Here is a 16,964-nt window from a genome sequence, read left to right on the forward strand (position 1 = left end):
CGCTGCTCCAAGAAGCCATCATTAATGGTGTCTAGAAATCTTATCTCCGCATCCCGCTCTGAGCTGATCTGTACCCAGTCCGTATGGGGATAGTTGAAATCCCTGAGTTTTTGGCCTTTGTAGCCTCTCTAATCTCTCACAGCCACCATCCCCATCCTGGCCAGGTGATCGGTAGGATATTCCTACTGCTATACACTTACTATTCAAGCCTGGAATTTCTATCCATAGAGATTCTGTGGTTCAGTTTGATTTATTTAAGATTTTGACTTTGTGCTTTATACGGCCATTCCCCCACCAGCGCCACCTGCTCTGTCCTTCTGATATATTTTGTACCCTGGTATTATTGTGTCTCACTGACGATCCTCATTCCACCCAGTTTCCATGGTGTCTATTATATTACTATCCTCACTTAATACCCGGCACTCCGGGTCACCCCCTGAGCATTTACACTGCTAGCATTTGTAGATAAGCCCTTGTCCATTTTGTCAGTATCCGATGTTTGCCTTCATGGGCTATATTTAAACGGGACTTTTTCACCCCTGTCTGCATCTCGCTAGTTCCTACTTGTATGTTACCAACTTCCTTCCTATCCCCTTTATGACAGAGTTCCCCTTTTAATAAATCCTCCCCTGCGTGATGTTTCTGCCCAAACCCAGTGATCCTCTGCACCTGTTGGTTTTCCCCCAGGCCTGACTGTAAAAACTTCCCTTTCGAGCTTTGAAATTATGCATGCCAGCAACCGGGTTCTGGTTTGGTTTGGGTGGAGCCCATCCTTCCTCTCTAGGCGTCTCCTTTCCCAAAAGGTTCCCCAGTTCCCAGTGCTTAATTTGTAATGAAAGAGGTGCCAGGAGTCAAGGAATTTTTTTTTTACATTCGTAACTGACATGCCAAGCCCAGAGGTGCCGGGGCTATGAACTGCCAAACCTAGATAGTCTGACCAGATAGCAAGTGTGAAAAATCGGGACAGGAGGTGTGTGTGTGTGTGGGGGGGGGTAATAGGTGCCTATGTGAGAAAGACCCCAAAATTGGGACTGTCCCTATAAAATCAGGACATCAGCCCAGAGGTGACAGGGCTATGAACTGCCAAGCCCAGAGGTGCCAGGGCTCAGCCCTGGCAAACCCTGGCACAAATTTAAGGCTTTGGGAAAGTCCCTCCTCCCTACCCCATCGTCTCATCCACACATTGAGACCCTGCAGTTCTGCCTGTCTGTCTGGCCCCGTGTGTGGAACTGGAAGCATTTCAGTGAATGCTGCCATGGAGGTCCTGGACTTTAATCTCTTACCTAACAGCCTGAATTTGGCCTCCAGGACCTCTCTCCTATCCTTCCCTATGTCATTGGTAGCTACATGTATCATGACCACCGGCTCCTCACTACATAAGACTGTGTAGATACCTTGAGAGATCCGTAACCTTCGCACCTGGCAGGCAATTCACCAGCTGGTTCTCCTGGTCATCACAAACCCAGCTGTTAAAATAAAAGGAAGTCTTTTTTTCCACACAATGCACAACCTGTGGAACTCCTTGCCAGGGGATTTTGTGAAGGCCAAGACTATAGCAGGGTTCAAAAAGAACTAGATAAGTTCCTGGAGGATAGGTCCATCAAAGGCTATTAACCAGGATGGGCAGGGATGGTGTCCTGTTTGCCAGAAGCTGGGAATGGGCGACAGGGGATGGATCACTTGATGATTCCCTGTTCTGTTCATTCCCTCAGGGGCACCTGGCATTGGCCACTGTCGGCAGACAGGCTACTGGGCTAGATGGACCTTTGGTCTGACCAGTATGGCCGTTCTTATGTTACTGTATCCATATTTCTACCGATCGCCTCCCGCATCGCTATGACCTGTCTCTTCCTAATAACGGGGGTCCCCTCCCCCGGATGGGGGGGTCTCAGCCTGAGAGGAGACCATGATACCATCTGGAAGGAGGGTCCCAACAATGAGATTGTTTCCCTCCGCCCCAGCCTGATGTTCTCCTTCCCCGAGATTCCCCCCTCCTCAGCAGCACGGGGCTGTCAGACGGGGTGGAACCCGTTCTGCTGTGTCCCCAAAAGTCTCCTCCGTACCCCTCTGTCTCCCTTAGTTCCTCCGGTTCACCCACTCTGGTCTCCAGAGCCCGCGCTCGGTTTCTGAGAGTCAAGAGCTGCTGGCAGCGAATACCCCCGTAACGCCCCCGGCCCACGCGGCGGGTAACGGCACAGGCTGTGTCCAGTGCTATGAACCGGGGAGCCCCCACTCTGCTCGGGACGCCTGCCTGCAGTATTTTTACTCTAGCAGGGGATTTTGGTGGTGGTGGGGGGAGGGGGAGGTGTTATTGGCCTAAGCTTAGTCTGTTTGTTAGATGTGCCTGCCTCTCGCGCTCCCTCGCCGAACTCCCCTGGTCGCTGCTCCGCTGGGAAGCTGGGTTGGTGACCCCCTGTTTGCCTAGAGTTCGCCCCACCCCCTGCATCAAGGGTTCCCAGAGATGGTGGGCCAGAGCCTCGTGAGGGAGCTCGCCGCCTACCCGGTCGCTTGGGTCAGCACAGGCCCCATAACAGGCCCCATGCTACTCTTTTTTCGTACACCCCTTCCTCCAGCCCCTCCCCCAATAATCCACCCCCTTCCCCAGTAATCCACCCCAATAACCCCCCTCCCTCCAATTGCTATTTTCCAGTCCCATTATACATCCCATGGATCCCTCTCCCCCAGCACCACCCCCATCATATCTCCCCCTCAGGGCCCTCCCCCTCGGAGCCATTCTGCGTTGCTTGGTAAACTGGGCACAAGCAAACAGCGGATTTTGTTTTTTTTAAACACACCTAAATGTCAGTGGAGGCACCTAGGCACTAAGCCTGTCGGCCGTACTGACAGGCTCTCTCCTGGGAAGCCGTGACCAGCGGCAGCTCCAGGCTCCAAGCGGGTGCCTGGGGCGGCAAGCCAAGGGGGGCACCCTGCCGGTCCCTGCGAGAGCAGGAGTCAGGCAGCCTACGGTGGCATTTCTGCGGGAGGTCCCCGGTCCTGCGGATTCAGCAACAATTTGGCGGCAGGTACGCCAAAGCCGCAGGACCGGCAGATCTCCTGCAGGCGCGCCGCCGAAGGCAGCCTGCCTGCCGTGCTTGGGGCAGCAAAAAAGCTAGAGCCGCCCCTGGCCGTGACCCTGAATAAGATCCGGGGGTCGTGGTGGAGAATCAGCGGAACAGGAGCTCCCAGTGTGACGCCGGGGCCAAAAGGGCTAATGCGATCCTGGAATGTATGAACAGGAATCAGCATAGGAGCAGAGAGGTTCTTTCCCCTCTGTGTTTGGCCCTGGTGCGACCGCTGCTGGGATCCTGTGTCCAGTTCTGGGGCCCACAATTCAAGGAGGATATTGATGAATTGGAGAGGGGGTCAGAGAAGAGTCACGAGAATGATCAGAGGGTTAGAAAACCTGCCTGGGAGCGAGAGACTCCAGGAGCTCGATCTATTTAGCTTAACTAAAGAAGGTGACTGAATCCCAGGCTGTCAGCACCTGCCCGGGGAACAAATATTTAATCAAGGGCTCTTCAGTCTAGCAGAGAAAGGCCTCACACGAGCCAGCGCCTGGGAGCTGATGCTGGACGGGTTCAGAGGGGAAAGGAGGGGTCTGTTTTTAACAGGGAGGGTAAAACTGACCCAGGGGCACTCAGCGGTTTAAAATGCAGATCCCAGCTCTGGGAATGATTCCGGGGCAGGTCTCTGGCCTGTGCTGTCCAGGGGGTCAGACTAGATGATCACAATGGGCCCTTCTGAGTTTATAATTTTATTCATATGCGCCCTCCCCGCCCCCCCCCCCAAGTTCCCCACCCCCAGGTAAGCTGTGCCCAGCATCCCCCTCCTCCCAGTGCCCCCAGTTGGGCAGCCTTCCGTTTCCCCCACCCCGATCCTCCCGCTATTGTGCACCCCCCCGGCTCCTCCTCCTTAGCCCCATGCCCCGCCCCCATCCATGCCACCATCCCATCTCTGTCCCGGGCCGCCCCTCTCCACCCCACCCCCTCACGCTCTCTGCTCTCTCTCCGCTCCAGGGCACCTTCTCCCTCATCATTGAGACGTGGAGAGCCGAGGCCGGCGAGCCGTCCACAGGTGAGCGATACCCCCAGCCGCCCACCAGGGGGCGCTGCAGGGTTGGGGTGCGTGGGCTGCCCCATCTTTGGAGAGCTTTGTTTTTGGGGGGGGGGCACTGCCAGGCTCACACAGAACCTGCACCCTGACTGATGGGACCCCCTCCCCCTCCCCGTCCCCAGTCCTGCACCTGGGTCTGCCCGTCCCACCCACCCCCAACCCAGCAGGGCCAGATGATGCCAGCGCTGGCCCCATGGCACATCACATCATGAGCCTCTATAGCTCCGCCCCCCACATCATGAGTCTGACTCCCTAGGGGACAGCAGGGGCCCCCTCCTCCTCCAGAGAAGCAGTCCAAGTACTCACTTCTGCAGCCAGAGCTTCTCTGCGTGATGGGGTGGGGGGAGGCGCTGGACCTGGTGCACTGTACCCCTTCTGCCCCAGGCAGAGCTCCCTGCTGGCGTGAGGCTAGCACGGCGGAGGAGTGGGGCTGGCAATAAAAAGCCCACTCAGATTGCTTGAGGCAGCTGCTCCCTCACAGAGCAGCAGGTTCAGGCTCTCTGCAGACCCAGGCAGCATCCCTGCGTCGGTCACGCTCGGGGCAGCTCACCCCTCTCGGAGCAATGGGTTCAGGCTCTCTGCAGACCCAGGCAGTGTCACTGTGTCGGTCACGCTCGGGGCAGCTCACCCCTCTCAGAGCAATGGGTTCAGGCTCCCTGCAGACCCAGGCAGTGTCACTGCGTCGGTCACGCTCGGGGCAGCTCACCCCTCTCAGAGCAATGGGTTCAGGCTCCCTGCAGACCCAGGCAGTGTCACTGCGTTGGTCACGCCTGGGGCAGCTCACCCCTCTCGGAGCAATGGGTTCAGGCTCCCTGCAGACCCAGGCAGCATCCCTGCGTCGGTCACGCTCGGGGCAGCTCACCCCTCTCAGAGCAATGGGTTCAGGCTCCCTGCAGACCCAGGCAGCATCCCTGCGTCGGTCACGCTCGGGGCAGCTCACCCCTCTTGGAGCAATGGGTTCAGGCTCTCTGCAGACCCAGGCAGTGTCACTGCATCGGTTACCCCAGACCCTGCTCTTCCCAATCACGAGAGCTAGAGAATTTCTTATTTGAAACATGGAGCCGGAGATCTTGCTGGGATTGTGTGACTGCCAGAGCTGGGACCCACCGGGCCTGTTGTGTGTGTGAACGCCTTAAACTGGCCCTGCAACCCACCTCAACTCCTCCACTCCAGCCAGCGCCCAGCTCCTGTGCCCCACCCCCACCCCCCCAAGATATGGAGCAAAGGCGGCTTGAAGCCTTCTGGATTCTGGGCTGTCCCAGGGGCAGCCCTGCCCGACCCGCCCAATCCTGGGCGGCTCTAGCTCATGCTTGGCAGCCACAGCCGCTTGCGGGCAGGCCGAACGGGCAGGGCACAGTGTGCTCGGGCCGTGCCGCGGCCTTGCCCCCCACATGCACCCCCAGAACAGCCCTACACCGGCACTTCACCCCCTTACCGCCCGCGTCCCACAGGACGGGCACCCACCAGCCTGGCACTCCCGTACTGCCCACATTTACCAGCATGTCAACTCCACACCCCCTGCATCCCCCAGGACGGGCACCCAGTATCACCGGCATCCAGCCCCGTGTCGACCCCGTACCGCCCGTTTCCCCCAGGCTGGCCCCCACTGCATCTCTGTGGCGCCGGCATAGAGGGATGGGGCCTGGCTCCAAACTTCCCCTAGGTCTGAGGGTGCCCAGGAGCAGGGTTTGGGATTCAGGCACCAGGCGGCCCCATTCCCGGGTCCCCCCCCAATCTCCACCCACTCCCAGGTGAAGCACACAGGAGTGGAGCAAGGGCCAGCCCTAGGGAATTGTGGGATTCCTTTGGTGGGGGGTAAATAGCAAACCTGGGCGGGGGGGGGGGGGGGATAGGAGCAAGGGGATGGGTGGGATTGAGCATCTGTAGCTGGGGATGGAGGAAATTCTTGGGACACCCCCCACCCCAACTCCCTTACAGCCTTCAGCTCTGGGTCTCTGGCTCCGGGAGATGAAAGGGGGGACATTGGCCAGGCCGTGGTGGGGTGACCCCGATATCCCTGATGGGTACTGGAGCCAGCAGGGGTGAGGGAAAGCAGCTGATAAAGACCTGGGTTAGCCCCTGGGGGCAGGGGGCAGAGGAGGATAATTCCAGAGGTGGTGGGCAGAGGAGTTGGGTGCCGGATGGGGGAGGATCCCAGTGCGGGGTGAGGGGGGACACAGGATCTGGTGCTGAATTGGGGGATCCCAATGAGGGTGGGGGGCAGAGGAGCTGTGTGCCAGAGGGGGGTGGGGGACAGAGAAGCCAGGTGCCGGAGGGTGGGGGACCCTAGCAGGGGGTGGGGAGCAGAGGAACCAGGTGCTGGATGGGGGGGAATCCCAGCAGGGGTGGGGGCAGAGGAGCCGGGTGCCGGGGGGGGGATCCCAGAGGGGGTGGGGGGCAGAGGAGCCGGGTGCTGGATGGGGGGGGGAGGATCCCAGCAGGGGTGGGGGCAGAGGAGCCGGGTGCCGGGGGGGGGGGAGGATCCCAGCAGGGGTGGGGGCAGAGGAGCCGGGTGCCGGGGGGGAGGATCCCAGCAGGGGTGGGGGCAGAGCAGCCGGGTGGCGGGTGGGGGATCCCAGAGGGGGTGGGGGGCAGAGGAGCCGGGTGCTGGGGGGGGGGCTCCCAGACGGGGGGGGGGGCAGAGGAGCCGGGTGCTGGATGTGGGAGAGGATCCCAGCAGGGGTGGGGGCAGAGGAGCCGGGTGCTGGATGGGGGGGGGGGGAGAGGAGCCGGGTGCCAGGGAGGGGGAATCCCAGAGGGGGTGGGGGGCAGAGGAGCCGGGTGCTGGATGGGGGCAGGGAGGATCCCAGCAGGGGTGGGGGCAGAGGAGCCGGGTGCCGGGGGGGAGGATCCCAGCAGGGGTGGGGGCAGAGGAGCTGGGTGCTGGATGGGGGCGGGGAGGATCCCAGCAGGGGTGGGGGCAGAGGAGCCGGGTGCCGGGGGGGGGATCTCAGAGGGGGTGGGGGGCAGAGGAGCCGGGTGCTGGATGGGGGCGGGGAGGATCCCAGCAGGGGTGGGGGGCAGAGGAACCGGGTGCCGGGGGGGGGATCACAGAGGGGGTGGGGGGCAGAGGAGCCGGGTGCTGGATGGGGGGGGGGGGGAGGATCCCAGCAGGGGTGGGGGCAGAGGAGCCGGGTGCCGGGGGGGGGATCCCAGAGGGGGTGGGGGGCAGAGGAGCCGGGTGCTGGATGGGGGGGGGGAGGATCCCAGCAGGGGTGGGGGGCAGAGGAACCGGGTGCTGGATGGGGGGTGGGAGGATCCCAGCGAGGGGGTCACACCGCTGGGTGCTGGGAAGAGGAACCGTCCCCTGCCTTTTCCCACAAACCCTGTTGCTGGGGATGGAGCATCAGATCCTCTTTGTACTGGATCCTGTAGCAAGGGAAGGATGCAGGGGCACTGGCCGGGGGAGGGTGGGTGGGGATGGGTAGTGAGAGGGGGGAGGCCGTTTGGGGGAGGAATGGGGGGTGTTGAGGCCGGGGGGGTGGTTTGCTGGGTGACAGGAGGGGTGGGATGGGGGGGGTGTGGCGGGGGGGGGAAGGTGCGGGTGGCTTGCTGGGGGAGAGGAGGGGTGGGTTGGAGTGGGGGGTGGCTGGCTGGGGGAGGGGTGGGGATCCCAGCTGGGGGGGGGGGGGCAGGGCTGTGTGGCTGGAGCGGGCTCGGTGTGAGGAGCCAAGGCCCAGGCAGGGCAAGTGGGACACTTTGGGGGGAGGAGCAACCCCCTCAATTCCCCCGGTCCCCTCCCCTCCCCTCCCCTCCCCTGGTGCAGGACCCTGGTCTGAGATGAGGGGCCAAAGCTGCAGGCTCCAGGACAGGGTGTGTGTGTGTGTGGGGGGGTCTGACTTGGGGGGAGAACTGCTGAGGGGAGGGGGTGGGGAGTGGCAGAATGCTGGGGGGGGGGTCCCAGGGGGATGAGTAGGGGGAATACAGAGGGGGAAGGGAATGGGGGTTCCAGGGGATGGAGAGGGGAATATTGGGGGGGGTCCCAGGGCGAGGAGAATATGGGGGGGAAGGGAATGGGGGCCCCGGAGGATGGGGCGGGGAATATGGGGTGCAGGGGGAAGGACAGACGAGTGCGGGGGGCAGGGAGGGGCACTCTAGGGTGGGTTGAGTGGGGGAGGATAACATGGAGGAAGGGTCTGACGCTCCCGGGGTACCCAGGGCCGTGAAGCACCTCGCCACCACCTGCCCTTAGCATGAGGAACCCCCGTCTGGGCCTGCCAGGGCTCTGCTCCCCGACTCCCCTCCCTGCTGGCTCTCTGCAGGTTACCAGCAGCCTCCCCCCCCCCCACGAGCCTCCCCCTGGAGCACCCAGCCCCTGCTCCACCCGGCACTCGCCGCATTCCCAGTCCCGCTGCTCTAGAGGATCAGCCCAGCCCAGCCCAGGCCCCCGGATCCACCTCGGCTCCCTGCACCCTGAACGGCCAGGCCTTAGCCACCTTCGGAGGGAAATCAGGTGTCAGGGTATCTCGCGGAGACCGGAGCTCCAAGTAACAGCCGGGAGGTAGTGATGGGACACAGTGCGTTACGTCCACACCAGAACTGGAGCCCAGACTGAATTTACCAGACACTCCCCTCTCTCCAGAGATCGCCCCCCGCCCCTCCCCCCGCATCCTTCTGCCAGCCTTTAACAGCCAGGCCGGCTGGCACCCTCCTTTCCTAAGAGAAACCCGCTGGCAACTTGGCTCCCCCCCCCGCCCCCCTCCCGCAGATCTCTTGGTGCTCTCTTGGTGACTTCGTGGTCTCGATTAGCCGGCGGCTCCATGTGCAGAGAGACTCACATTGTAAAACGTGCAATACGCAATGGTCAGTCGGCGAGAGAAGCATCTCCTGTCCCGCCTGCGTGCCCAGAACCTGTGTATCACCTGGTGACCTGGCCTAGCTTACATACCTTAGAACAGGGGTCGGCAGCCTCTGGCATGCGGCTCGCCAGGGTAAGCTGTCAGCCCGCGGTGCTTCCCGCCGCCCCCATTGGCCTGGGACAGCGAACCGCGGCCAGTGGGAGCCGCGATCGGCTGAACCTGCTGATGTGGCAGATAAACAAACTGGCCTAGCCTGCCAGGGTGCTTACCCTGACGAGCCGCCTGCCGGAGGTTTCCGACTCCTGCCTTATAACGTATAGGTACGTAACTCCTTAAATATCTGGACATACATCACGGGCTGGTTAGGACGATGTTGGTAGAGGCCTCACGTGCCCCCCTTTGGCACATTATTATGTAAACATCAGACTTGGTGGATCCCTGTAAACCCATCTGCCCCCTTGTGTCCTTTGCCAATGGCCATCAGGAGGTCCCTGGGCCGCAAAGGGATTCATAGATTCTAGAGACGCAAGGGGCCACTCGAATCATTTCATTTGCTGACCTGTCAAACACCGGCCATAGGACTGCCCTGTGCTAATTCCTGGTGGCGCTAGAGTTCTTCTCTTAGGAAAAAAAGAAACATCCTATCTTGGTTTAAAAATTGTCCGGGATGGAGCATCCGCCACGACTCTGGGTGAGTTGTTCCAAACGGTCATTCCCTTCGCTGTTAAAAATGTACCTTATCTCCCGTCTGAATGTGTCCAGCGTCCCTGTCCAGCCACTGGGTCCTGTTAGACCTTCCTCCGCTGGACTGAGGTGCCTGTTATCAACGCGTTCCCAGGTAGGTACTGATAGCCTGGGATCCTGTCACCCCTTAACCTTCTCTGTGTTGAAAAGAGCTCAATCTATTTAATTTATCTGTCACGACAAGGCAGGTTTTCTAATCCTTTGATCATTCTCGTGAGTCTTCTCTGACCTCTCTCCGATTTATCAACATCCTTTGAATTGTGGGCACCTGAACTGGACACAGGATTCTAGCAGTGGTTGCACCAGGGCCAACTACAGAGGGAAAATAAACTCTCTGCTCCGGCTCGAGAGTCCCCTGTTGATGCATCCCAGGGTCACACTAGCCCTTGTGTTTGTAACCAACACAACTCCCAGGTGTTTCTCAGAGTCACAGCTTCCCAGGATGGAGTCCCCCAGCATGGAAGTATGCCCTGCATTCTTTGTTCCACGATCAATTACCTTACGTTTAGTTGTATTAAAACACGTTTTGTTTGCTTGCACCCAGTTTACCAAGTGCTCCAGATTGCTCTGTACTGGTGACCTCTCCTCTCTATTATGTACCACTCCCTCATCTGCAACGCCATCAGTGATCATTTTATGTTTCCTTCCAGGTCATTGTTAAAAATATCCAGTAGTGAAGGGCCGAGAACTCCTCCCTGCGGGACCCCGCCCCTAGAAACGGACCCGCTCGATGACTATTCCTTATTTACAGTTACCTTTTAAGACCTGTCACTTAGCCAGCTTTTAATCCGTATAATGTGGGCCGTGTTCATTTTGTATCTTTCTAGGTTTTTATAAAGATGTCGTGTGCTATCAAGTCCAATGCCTTACAGAAATCGAAGTATATCACATCAGCACCACTACCTTTATCAACCAAACTCATTTTCCATAAACCCATTTTACTTGGTATTAATTATATTACCCTCCTTTGATTCTTTATTAATCAAGGCCCATATCAGCCCCTCCATTATCTTGCTTGGGATCGATGCGAGTCTGACAGCCTATAATTACCCGGGTCATCCCGTTTTACCCTTGGTGCTGTGATCTTGGCACTGAGTCAGGGCCGCTCAAGGGGTATCTCCCCGCAGTCCTGCCACGCTGGCTCCTCCCAAGCGCCATATGGGACCCAACACCAACAGGGTCAGCGAACGTAGCACCAGATGGTACTGCCGCCATCCTGATATGGTCACCCATGGGCAACACCAGGGCTCATGCCACCGCAGTGGCCCTACTGGTACCCCCGGGCAGTGCGCCACCAGCCTTCCTCCAGGGCACCGCGCATCGCCAGAGGCAGCATCGCGAGCCTTAGAGCCCTTCGAAGTGGCGGAGCAGGAGATTGGAGGCAGAGGACGGGATTGCACCCAAGGCCATATCCCCCTCTTTGCCAGACAAGGTGGTCATGCCATCACCCCCCTCCATTGCGGACGATTTCTGCCTATTCCAGGAGCTGGCGAAGATGGCGGCCGACACCCTCCATGTACCAATAGAGGAGATGAAGGATACATGTCACCAACTTTGTTGATGTCCTCCACACCTCTGAAATCCCCCTCCCGCTCAATGAGGCCATCCTAGATCCCGCTAAGGTGGTGTGGGAAAACCCGGCCTCAGTGGCTCCACCTTGCAAGTGAGCAGACAAAACTACCAGGCGCTTCAGGCGAAGTACGACTCCACCAATTACAGGACTTCGTTGACAAGGTGCCAAACAGCTCCCGGGATTCCTTCAAGGCCATCATCCAGGAATGCCAACTGGTGGCAAAAACAGCCCTGCCGTCGGCTCTCGACACAGGTGGGGGTGAGACGCGTGTTGTGGCTGCACCTCTCGGGTTTCCCGAAGGAAGTGCAGACAACAGTGGAGGACCTGCCCGTTTTGAAGGGGTGAAGCTCTCCGTGGAGAAGACCGATGCCTCCGTCCACTCCTTGAAGGACTCCAGGGCCTCTCTCGGGTCCTTGGGAATCTGTACACCAGGGCAAAGGAGACGATTCAGCCTGCGATACCAGCACAGACCGTATTCAGCAGAATTCCCGCCGCAGCGGCACTATTAGCCCCAAAGGAAGAAGGGGAGGTTCTCGAATCAGAAGCCCTCAGGCTCCCAGGCCTTGTCCCAACTGCCTGCCCCGAAACACCACTATTGACAGGCCGAGACTGCTCCGTGCTACCACCTGTAACCTCGCACCCATTTGGCCAGCGTTCCGCAGTGCTTGGGAGCACGTAACGTCAGACAGATGAGTCCTAGAGATCCTCCGATCTGGATATTCCATCTGCTTCACCTCGCTACCCCCCTCCACCACACCCTTCCCCGTCCCTCTTCAGGGACCCTTCTCACAAGAGTCTTCTACAGCAGGAGATAGATCCACTCCTGCAGTTAGGAGCCATAAAGCCAGTACCCCAACATCTGCAAAGCCAGTACCCCAACATCACTACTTCCTGATACCCCAAAGGAAGGGAGATTGGAGGCCCATCCTGGACCTCTGAGATCTCAACTTCATCAAAGCTCAGAAGTTCAAGATGGTCCCGCTATTGATGATCCTTCTGTCACTGGAACTGGCAGACTGGAGTTCGGTCCTCGACTTACAAAATGCCTATTTTTCACATCTCCATACTACCGGCTCACAGACGTTTCCTCAGGTTCACTCTGCGATACGAGCATTACCAATCCGAGGTCCTTCCCTTTGGTCTCTCCTCAGCTCCCAGAGTATTTCCCATAGTTCTTTCCATGGTGGCAGCCTGTTTAAAATCTCCAGGGATCAGGAGCTACCCTGACCTAGACGATTGTCTCCTCAGGAAGCTCGTCGAGCCCCCGAAGCTACGAGACGCTTGTTCATGGAGTTGGGGCTGCAGATCAGCTCCCAGAAGTCGAGCTTTGCACCAGTGCAACGCCTGGAATTTATAGGGGCCAACCTAGATGTGCTACAAGCCAAAGCCGTCCAACCCTCCCTCCCTCAAGTACCAGCCCAAGCCTGCCTCCAGCTCCTGGGGCATATGGCAGCGGACACGGCGGTGACTGCACACCAGACTTCACATGAGGTGCCTACAGACCAAACAGGGATGGTTTGGCCAAACCCCTGTCACTACCAACCAGGGTCAAAAACTCCCTGGACAGGCGGAAAGACCCGGTCAATGCATGCAAAGAGATCCCCTTCCCTCCAGGGGCCACCCCTCCTAGGATGGGGCATGCATTGAAATTGGCTCACAACACAAGGCAAATGGTTTCCAGCAGAGATCTCCCTTTGTAGCTGTCTTCTCAAACTGAGGGCAGTCAGGAATGCCTGCCCCTCTTTCCTCACGCTGATAGCAGGCTCCAAAGTCCTGCCGGACAACATAGTCGTCATGTATTACGTCCCTCGCCAAGAAGGGGCCAGAAATGCTGCATCTCTCAAAACATCACCTCATCCACGGCCTACCTTCCGGGCACGCAGAACATGGTAGTGGACAAACCGAGTTGCACCTTCCCATTAGACCACGAATGGGAGATGCACCCGTCAATACTTCAGGACTTGTTCGCACCATGGGGAACATCATCCATGGATTTATTTGCCACTTACCAAACCAAGAAGTGTCCATGGTTCTGTTCCAGGGCAGGGATCAGACGGCGTTCTCTGGGCAATGTTCCTCCTCCTTCTGTGGGACAAGGACCTTCTTTACACCTTCCTTTCCTCTTCTGCTGAAAATAAAGAGGGACGGGGCTCATGTAATTCTGATCACCCCTATCTGGCTGAGACAGACCTGGTACCCTTACCTGATGCAGCTTGCAGTGTACCTGCTGATCTCCCTCCAACCACCCCGCCCCTCCTCACGCAGGACAAGGGGTGCACCCCATACATCCCAATTTGGGGATCCTCTGACTCCAAGCATGGCTCCGACACGGTTCCAGCCCCTCGAGAGCTCATCCTCAAAGGACATACAAGAGTTCCTACTCCACAGCAGGAAGTCCTCCACCCGACACACTTACCGGTGGAGGTGGTCCAGGTTCCAGAGTTGGTGCACGTCCCAGCAAATCTGTCCGGAGTCCCCAACTCTGCTGCAGATTCTGGAATATGCTCTGACCCTTAAGAAATTGGGGTTATCCCTGAGCTGTCTCAGAGTCCACCTAGCAGCTACTACAGCTTTTCACCACTCTATACGGGGTCCTCCATGCTGTCGCACCCGGGCACAAAAAGGGTCCTCACAGGAATAACGAACGTCTTCCCTCAACCTAGACTTCCCTCCCCGTCTCGGGGCTGAAATCTAGTATTAAAAGGGTGGCCTAGGCCCTGCTTTGAGCCCCTGTCGATGAAAACGGTCTTTCTAGTCGCAATTACCTAAGCCAGAAGAGTAGGGGAGATGGCCACCTTAATGGCACATCCTCCGTACACGATATTCTTCCTCAACAAGGTCACGCTAAGGCAGCATCCAAGGTTTATGCCTAAAGTGGCCTCCTTGTGCCATGGAGACAATAGGGAGACCATATTCCACACCCTAGACGGCAGGAGAGCCCCTTGCGTTCTACCTCGCTAGGACAAAGGCCTCCAGGAGATCCCCTGGATTGTCTCTCTCGATGGCGGGAAGGTCTAATGTCTCAGCACTATCAGCCCAGTGACTAAGTGCTGCCAAATTCACGACATGGACCCTCCGGACTTGATCCGTACATGCTCGGAGATGGGTCTCCTCCGCTGTCGCCTTCTTAAGGCATGGCCCCATCTCGGAGCTGTGCCGAGCCGAACCTTGGCAGAATGTTTCCGGATCACCCAGGACTCTGCCTCCGCTGCCATATTTGGCTCCCTGGTACTTTGGTCTGTGACCCATCTGAGTCGGAAGTCCCAGCCCTCCAGCGGGGATACTGCTCGGGGCTCACCTACAATGGAGCACCCATGAGGACGTGACTCGAAGAAGCAGCGGCTCGCCCTGGGTGGTAACGATGGTTCTTTGAGATGTGTGTCCCTGTGGGTGCTCCACGACCCACCCTCCTCCCCTCTACTTCAGTGTCTGGCTATGATTCTGCGGCAGAGGAAGGAACTGGGGCGGGGTTTAGCCTCGTGGCGCGGCACAAGGAGAGATGGCGCATGCGCAGGCCCAACGGACACGGCTCCCGAATTTCTCTGATCAGCACCTCCCGGCGGAGCACCCCTGGGGAGACGCGTCTCGAAGAGCCCAGGGTGAGTCACTTCTTCTGTGATCAGTTCCTCCTTATCAGTCGAGACGAGGTCTAACGTCAAATTCCCCTGGGTTTGGATGCAACGATTTGTTGAGGTAGGAAATTTGTTCTCTGTGGTCTGTAGCCATTCCCAGGGTGTTTTGGGACCGGTAACATAAGACCTCCCGTGTACGCCGCTCCGACAGAAATCCCCCCCTCTCCCCTCCCCGGCAGCATAGATAGTTGTGTAAGGAGCCCCTCGGCCTGTTCCCACGTGTAATTTGAGGGTCTGTAGCAGATGCCCCTGAGTAGCCGATCTTGTGCTTTAGCTGGTTGCATGTGGACCCACCAGCGTTCAAGATCCTTTTCCTCCATGTTGTCAGTGACTTGGTAACAGGTAATGTCAGTTCTGAGGTAGAGAGTGGGGTGCAGGGTGGGTGCGGGGCTCCCATAGGGACGGGTGTGTGTGTGCAGGGTTAGGGTTAGGTGAGGGGGCTCTCAGAGGGGCGGGCAGGGGCGGTGAGGGGGGTCTTGGAGAGGGTGTGCTGGAGGGATGGAGAGGGGAGAACAGGAGAGTCGGGGGTGTTGGAGGGATGGAGGGGGCACGCAGGCGGGAGGGGTGGGGGGATGAAGAGGGGCAGAGGGTATGGCAGGGGGTGCCAGAGGGATGGAGAGGATGGGTGGGGGTCAAGGGGGACGGAGGGGGCAGGCAGGGGAGAGGAGGGAATGGGTCCTGGTTGGGTGGAGAATGAGCAGGGGCCTGGAACACCTTGATTGTTGCATGAGCGGGGGAGTACGAGGGCACGTGATAAGTGTCTATAACACAGTGGCCCCCGGGACAGAAGGGAGATCGGGAGGGTCTGCTCCCCCCCCCCGTCTCCTCCCACAAGGACAAGGGGACAGTCGATGAGACTGAACAGGAAATTCAAACCCGATACCCGGAAATACTTTCTCCCTGCCGTGTCATTAACCAGTGGAACCCACTGCCACAAGGGAACCTAGTGTCACTGACACCAGCTCGGTGTGGCGCTGTAGTGTCCAGGTATGTCTACACTGCAAAATGTGTTTTCCTTTGCGTGTTTGTCCACACGCGTGTTTCGTTAATGGGGTCGTTCCCCCTCATCCTCCAGCCCAGGGCCTCTTACTTAGCAGTGTTCATATGGTGGGGGGGCCCACTGAGCCTCCTCAGCCAGGGTATAGCCATTGGTTCCTCTCCACCACCTCCAGGCATCGCGGCAGAGCGGTTGGTGCCCGTACGGCAGCACAGGGGGGAGGAGTAGCTCAGTGGTTTGCGCATTGGCCCACTAAACCCAGAGTTGTGAGTTCAATCCTTGAGGGGGCCATTTAGGGATCTGGGGCAAAACTCTGTCTGGGGATTGGCCCTGCTTTGAGCATGAGGTTGGACTAGATACCTCCTGAGGTCCCTTCCAACCCTGATATTCTATGATTCTATGCTCATTACTGTGTGATTAGAAACTATGCAAATCCTTGACCTCCCAGACCCGTAAAGGATGGCGAGGCCAGACAGCAGATCCTTCTGCACCACAAACGGGCGGCTCCAGGCCCCAGCATGCCAAGTGCGTGCTTGGGGTGGCATGCCGTGGGGGGCGCTTCGCCCTACCGGTGACCGGCAGAGCGCCCCCCGCGGCATGCCGCCCTGCTTGGGGCGGCAAAATGTCTAGAGCCACCCCTGACCACAAATCCATTGGGCCAGCATCTGATCCAGGCCCACCAGGTTGGCTGGAGGAACCAAGAGACGTGCTCTTACGTCTCCAGTCCTGCTCAGCTCCCACCTCCAGCTTTGACCTTGTCCCTGATTCTGGCTCCGACCGCTAGGCCTGACCGCCCACACCTCACTTGGTGCCATTCTTCTCCCCAGAGCTCAGGCTTGTTACCAATGGTCGTCTCGCCCTGGTTCCTGCTTCCCTGCCTTGCCATGGTTCCTTTCTTGTTCCTAATCCCTGCCCCTGGTCTCTGACTCATTCCAGCCCTGAACCTTGGCTTGGCTTACAGACTCCGACTCCTGCAGACTGTGTCAGCAGCACCAGAGGCAGCCTCCTCCCGGGGGAGAAACTTGGGCCGCCTGCAACATCTACCAGCACTGGGTAGATTCACGGCATGGAGCGACCTCTGAGTCTGAGACCTGACCCGCTGCTTC

The 16,964-nt window shown here is 58.6% G+C and overlaps 1 protein-coding gene across 2 annotated transcripts in view; it reads left to right on the forward strand.

The window, feature by feature from the left end:
* DLL3 (delta like canonical Notch ligand 3) overlaps window positions 1-16,964 on the forward strand; it is a 289,255-nt gene that overhangs the window by 8,515 nt on the left and 263,776 nt on the right. For both annotated transcript variants that reach the window (XM_044988212.1, XM_044988213.1), the window contains exon 5: window positions 4,017-4,074. In XM_044988212.1, the coding sequence (XP_044844147.1) occupies window positions 4,017-4,074 (58 nt within the window). The remainder of the gene's footprint in view (window positions 1-4,016; window positions 4,075-16,964) is intronic.

Source organism: Mauremys mutica, chromosome 15 (genome assembly GCF_020497125.1).
Source record: "Mauremys mutica isolate MM-2020 ecotype Southern chromosome 15, ASM2049712v1, whole genome shotgun sequence".
Classification (NCBI taxonomy): domain Eukaryota; kingdom Metazoa; phylum Chordata; order Testudines; family Geoemydidae; genus Mauremys; species Mauremys mutica.